The following is a 6,526-nucleotide window of genomic DNA, read 5'->3' on the forward strand; positions in this document are numbered from 1 at the left end:
AAATGCACAGCTCAGCCAAGAGAAACAATCAAACTAAGAGATCAGAAACCTGTGAGAAAATATACAAAGAATAGAATTCAGCTTGTACAAAAAATGGTTTATTCCAGCAGTCTTGACAACCAACCACTGTTTTTTCCCTTTTTCTTTAAATATATGTGTAGACTGAATTGCATCAATCCAGCTTCCTGTGTCAAGTACACTTGAAAAGCAGAAGTTTTGCTTGCAGAAGTTTGTGAGACTCTTTGTATTCATTATCTGATGAGAATAATGCATTGACTAAAATTGACAAGCATTTTACAAACATACATATATACAATATATATATATATATATATATATATATATATATATATATATATATATATATATATATATATATGAGAGAGGGTGAAAGGGAAAAATGGAGGAAGAGACAGAGAGCGACAGAGTGAACGAAAGAGCGATAGAGTGAGAGAAAAGGGAAGGAAGAGAGAGCGCGACAGAGTGAAAGAAAGAGCAATAGAGTCAGAGAAAAGGGGAGGGAGAGAGAGGGGGAGAGAGAGAGAAAGAGGGATAGAGTGTGAGAAAAGAGGAGGAAGAGAGAGAGAGCGCGACAGAGTGAAAAAAGCAATGGAGTGAGAGAAAAATGGAGGAGGACAGAGAGAGAAAGAGAGAGAGCAACAGAGTGAAAGAAAGAGCAATAGAGTAAAAGAAAATGGGAGGAAGAGAGAGAAAGAGAAAGAAAGAGGGATAGAGTGTGAGAAAAGGGGAGGAAGAGAGAGAGAGAGCGTGACAGAGTGAAAGAAAGAGCGATAGAGTGAGAGAAAAGGGAAAGAAGAGAGAGAAAGAGAGTGAGAGCGACAGAGTGAAGGAAAGAGCGATAGAGTGAGAGAAAAGGGGAGGAAGAAAGAGAGAGAGAGAGAAAGAAAGAGGGATAGAGTGTGAGAAAAGGGGAGAATGAGAGCGAGAGCGCGACAGAGTGAAATAAAGAGTGAGAGAAAAGGGCAGGAAGAGAGAGCGAGAGAAAGAGAGAGAGAAGAGAGAGAGTGAAAGAAAGAGCGATAGAATTCGAGAAAATGGCAGGGAGAGAGACAGAGACAGAAAGCAACAGAGTGAAAGAAAGAGCGATAGAGTGAGAGAAAAGGGGAGGAAGAGAGAGAGAGATGCAGATAAAGAGAGAAAGAAAGAGTGATAGAGTGAGAGAAAAGGTGAGAAAGAGAGAGAGAGAGAGAGAGACAGATATTTTTAAAGGAAGGAAACACATACTGTATATATATATATCTATATTTATCCGAGAATGTTAAGCGTGTGTCCTGTTTGTTCTCCCGCAAAAAACATTTTCTTTTTCCATCATCAAACATTTTCGAAAAAGCACCAAGGTGTCACTAGGGAGCGCCAAAGCGCCACCATTCTGGGTTCTCATTCAGTTGATCTTTGTGTGAAATCGAATGGAAGCTCACGGTAGAACCGAGTATGTGCTATCCGCAGGCTTGTTTTCCAGATCCAGATCCGTGTAGGTTAGGTTGGTGCTTGAGTAATTCATGTACACTTGTCCGTCGTTCTCGGCCTGGGGAAGACGTCCCCTGTCATGCAAAAAAATTCAACAAATACGTATAAAATATATATTTTTTATGTAGTAAGTAAGTAAAGTCGGGTATCTCATCTCATCTCATCAGCCGTACCGCTTATCCTCATTAGGGTCGCGGGGGGGGCTGGAGCCCATCCCAGCCATCTCCGGGCAGTGGGCAGGGGACACCCTGAACTGGTTGCCAGCCAATCGCAGGGCACACAGGGACAGACAACTCATCCGCTCATTCACACCTAGGGACAATTTGGACCCGGCCAATTCACCTGAAATGCATGTTTTTGGAATGTGGGAGGAAACCGGAGTGCCCGGAGGAAACCCACGCAAGCACGGGGAGAACATACAAACTCCGCACAGGAAGTCTGGAGCTGGATTTGAACCCACGACAGGTTCCCATGACATGAACTGTGCCGCACAAGCGCTAACCACTGCGCCGCCGTGCTGCCCCAAAGTCGGGTATTTTCATTTAATTTAAGTGAAATAAGAAAATAATTTTGAATATTATGGTTATGTGATTTATAAATGCAGTCATGTGTCTTCTTTGTGAATCATTACGTATTAGTGGTGTTCTGATACAAGGTGTGCTCTTTTCATACAATGCCAATATTGCCAACCATAGTATATTCCGGTTTATGTACTTCACTGAAATACTCAGAGGGTAATTTATAAATGAGCGTAAGATTTTAGATGGAATCCGATACTGTTTTGGTGGCGCCGATATCGCCCTGATATCAATATCAGATCAGGACCCTATGTCACGGTTGCCATGGCGCCCAATTGGCCCCGCCCGTGTGGCGCCAGCTGCAGTTTGTTGACAAATTGGCTCCCTGTCAGTATTTAAACTCGGTCCTGGCAGTCCCATTTTGTCGGTCCGTCTGCGAATCTTTTTTTACACGGCAAGCCCTTTTTTGCCTGTCCTGTTTTTTGCTCCTGTTAGTCACCCGTTACGATCTGTTTTGAGCTAGACCACGTCTGCTCTCCCGTCCCGAGTTAGGACCTGTTTTGATCTCGACCACGTCTGTTCTCCCGCCCCGAATAACGATCCATTTTTTTATCTCGGCCACGTCTACTCTCCTCTCCTGGCTTTCATCTTGTTTCCGATCCCAATCACGTTTTTGCTCTTCTATCCCGGCTACTGACCCGTTTTTTTTCGGTTCCCGACACCGCCATCGCTTGCTACGGAAGTCCCACTTCCGCGTCTGAGCAACCTACTCCCCGCGACCAGCGATCTCCTGTTCGTGTGTGCGCTCCTTTCCCTTCTTCCCAATAAAACTGTGAGAAACGTTACGCGAGTGGGTCCTGTCTCCGTTCTGGTCTTGACACCCTAATACTAACATACACACGCAGACATTTATGTGTATAATATATAAACATTTTGCTTCTTACTTTAGATCCTTTTCAGCCTTTGGAAAACCTTCTAAAATGTAACAAAAAAAAACAGAACCATATCAATGAAAATCAAAGATTTGACTTTTTAAAAACTGCTTTTGTGCTGCTATCCTGTACCTTTATCTCCCGTGTTGCTGGCAGTGCCCGTCCTGTCTCCAAGAATTTGCCGACCCATCCAAAACATGACAGCGCAATTCATGATCAAGGCCAGAAGAGAGAGAGCCAAGGCTGTTATTCCAAAAACCTCTGTAAAAGAAAGAAATCAAGGGGAAAAAGGGAGGTGAGATGTTTTTTAATGTATAAGTTGATTGTGTCGCTGTTGCCAAGGCGCCCAATTGGCCCTGCCTGTGTGGCGCCAGATGTGGCTCATTGACAGAATGGCTTTCGTTCTCTTTGAGCTCAGTGTTAGTATTCTTCCTTTGTCAGTCGGTCAATGAACCTCTGCCCCGCAAAACGTGGGTTTTGTTCCCGTTTATTTTTGTCCTGTTTAATATCGGTTTTCAGTTTCCTTCCCGTCTATTTTTGTCCTGTCTATTATTCTCTCCAGTTTTCGTTCCCGTCTAGTTTGTCCTGTTTATTTTCAATATCCTGTTTCATTATCAATCCTGTCTGTCCGTCCTGTCTGGTATCGATCCCAGCTGTACGATATCTACTCGGGCAATTGGTACCGATATCGTCGGCCTCTGGCTTCCTATCATTACACGCCAACTGCTGCCTAACGTGCATGACTCCCGTAAAATAAAAGGCTTGTGTGAGAACGTCACACGTTTGGGTCCTGATCCTGTTCTGGTTCATGATTGGTTGGGATCAAGGCTAAGGCCACTTAGCAAAAACATCATATATCACTGATAAATGTTTAGTGTTATCGACCAGTTCCACTCTACTCCAAAACAAATGAGATAAAAAGGAAATTTTAAGCCCAAGCGGAAAGGGATCCTGAGTAAAAAACACTCAAAAATTGAGCTGTTCCGGTTCACAAGCGAGGATTGAATCGGGTGTTCCTCCACACGGAACACAGACGACTCCTGGTGGAACAAAGCGGCTCCCTGATTTAAATATAATTGCAAAGCAGATATACTATAGATGTCATGATTGCCTGATTGATTTCCCTCCTATTTATACCCAGTACTCCAGTCACTCCTGGTGAGTCCGTCAGCGACCCTCCGCATACGCAAGGCAAGCTCTTTGACTCTGGCTCCCGTCTGTTCCCGTCTTCATCCGTTTCCCACTTGTCTCTTCCTGATTTCCTGTCTCCGGCTATGTTTCGGTCCTTTGGTTCGTTGATTGGTCCGGTCGTTTGGTCGCTCGTCGGTTCATTGGGTCGTTGGTTAGTTCGTTTGGTTGTTCGTTTGGTTGTTCCTTGGTTTGTTCATTGGTTCGTTGATTGGTTGGTTTGTTGGTTGATTGGTTGGTTCGCTAATTGGTTGGTTCGCTGGTTGGTTGGTTCGCTGGTTGGTTGGTTCGCTGGTTGGTTGGTTCGCTGGTTGGTTGGTTCGCTGGTTGGTTGGTTCGCTGGTTGGTTTGTTGGTTGGTCCGTTGTTTAGTCCGTTGGTTGGTTTACTGGTTGGTTTGTTGGTGTGTTCGTTGTTTAATTTCTTGGTTGGTTGGTTCGTTTGTTGGTCCGTTGAGTGGTCCGGTCGTTGGTACGCTCGTTGGTTCATTGGGTCGTTGGATGGTTTGTTTGTTGGTTGGTTGGTTGGTTCCTTGGTCCGTTCGTTGGTTCGTTGATTGGTTGGTTGGTTGGTTGGTTGGTTGGTTCGCTGGTTAGTTTGTTGGGTGGTTAGTTTACTGGTTGGTTTGTTGGTGGGTTCGTTGTTTAGTTTGTTGGTTGGTTGGTTCGTTTGTTGGTTCGTTGAGTGGTCTGGTCATTGGTACGCTCGTTGGTTCATTGGGTCGTTGGTTGGTTGGTTGGTTGGTTGGTTGGTTCCTTGGTCCGTTCGTTGGTTCGTTGATTGGTTCGTTGGTTCGCTGGTTGGTTGGTTGGTTGGTTTGCTGGTGTGTTTGTTGGTTGGTCCGTTGTTTTGTTCGTTGGTTGGTTGTTTTACTGGTTGGTTTGTTGGTGGGTTCGTTGAGTGGTCCGTTGAGTGGTCCATTGAGTGGTCCGGTCGTTGGTACGCTCGTTGGTTCATTGGGTCGTTGGATTGTTTGTTTTTTGGTTGGTTGGTTGGTTGGTTCCTTGGTTCCTTGGTCCGTTCGTTGGCTCCTTGGTTGGTTTGTCGGTTGGTTCGTTAATTGATAAAGTCAACCTCCAGTCTCTCCTATTTTACTAATATTAACAATTTGTTTTTTTCTATAGAAGTAGTAGCACAACATGGTTATGTCCCCTCTCTGCCTCTATCTACCTTTAAAATGTTTTTTTGTATGTTTTCAAATTCCGAGAGTAAGGTAAAAAAAATTCCAAATCAGAATGAAAAACGTACAAAACTTTTCGATTTTTGCTTACAACACAAAGATTAGGAACAATATTTTTTTGCGAGTCATTATCTCCTCACTACCTTTACAATAATGTGTGGGTGGCACTGGAGCGCTCGCCCATTATAGTTACTATCGTAAAGGAACTATTGATCAAATGATCAACCTCTAGTCTCTCCGATTTTACTAATATTAGCAATTTGTTGTTGTTTCTTTCTATGGAAGTAGTCGTGTTTATCTGTATAGCCCTTAATCACAAGAAGTATCAATGAGCTGTACAAAATTTGGTTGTGTCTCCTCTCTACCTTGTCTTCATGTGTGTGAGGCACTGGACAGCTCACTCAATATAGTTATTTTGACAAAAAAATAAGTATTAGCCAATTGATTTATTGATAAAGTCAAGCTCTTGTCTCTCTGATACTACTAATATTTATTTAACATATTTTGCTTATAATAATCTATTCAGTATTTGAAAAAGTATCGTTTCTTTCACAGCCTATAGCAATGCTATTTAAATGAATAAATGAGAATAAATTCGATTTACCGATCCCAGTGGCGGCAGTCGAGTTGTCGGCTGTCCGTACCTGCTGGATGTCGACTGCCAAACGAAGTCCAAAAATCACAAACAACTCACGTTTTGACCATAAATTTAACCTTACCTGCTAAGAAAATGCAACCAAAGAAGATTCCGCGTGAGAGGGCCATTTTATGGAAAGAACTTCAATCACACATAAGTCAGATCTCAGTTGTGGATGGAGGAAGTGAGACAGGTAAAGGGACGAGATGGGGAAGTGTCCAGTTCCCTTTGTGATGCATAAAACAGGGGCGATTTTAGGTTTAGCGATCAGGGGTGGGCAAACTACTGCCTGCCAACTATATATATATATATATATATATATATATATATATATATATATATATATATATATATATATATATATATATATATATAATGTGTGTATATATGTGTAACGGGTGTAATAATAACTTTTGTTTTATTGAAATTCCTGTATAGTTTTTGGTAAGTGTCCTGCAATGATGAGTCTAACAGTGCCACCTACTGGTATGGGGGAGGGTTTGTTTTGGCTTTTGACATGTGACCGGAAGGCGGGGTTTTGTTGGCAGTCTACAGAGCGAGCTGCCAACGGTAAGACACATCTT

General features: G+C 43.0%; 1 protein-coding gene across 1 annotated transcript; it reads right to left on the reverse strand.

Moving 5' to 3' along the window:
• Window positions 1-1,417: 1,417 nt before the first annotated feature.
• LOC148352023 (uncharacterized) lies at window positions 1,418-6,140 on the reverse strand. The gene is made up of 5 exons (XM_088354450.1): window positions 6,025-6,140; window positions 5,910-5,963; window positions 3,071-3,199; window positions 2,951-2,981; window positions 1,418-1,562 (listed from the first exon to the last, which is right to left on the reverse strand). Exons 1-5 carry the CDS (start codon window positions 6,068-6,070, stop codon window positions 1,436-1,438), a joined length of 387 nt encoding a protein of 128 aa, XP_088210576.1. The 5' UTR covers window positions 6,071-6,140; the 3' UTR covers window positions 1,418-1,435.
• Between the last annotated feature and the right edge of the window lie 386 nt (window positions 6,141-6,526).

This window comes from Urocampus carinirostris, chromosome 15, assembly GCF_059441175.1.
Source record: "Urocampus carinirostris isolate Australia breed hairy pipefish chromosome 15, RoL_Ucar_1.0, whole genome shotgun sequence".
NCBI lineage: Eukaryota > Metazoa > Chordata > Actinopteri > Syngnathiformes > Syngnathidae > Urocampus > Urocampus carinirostris.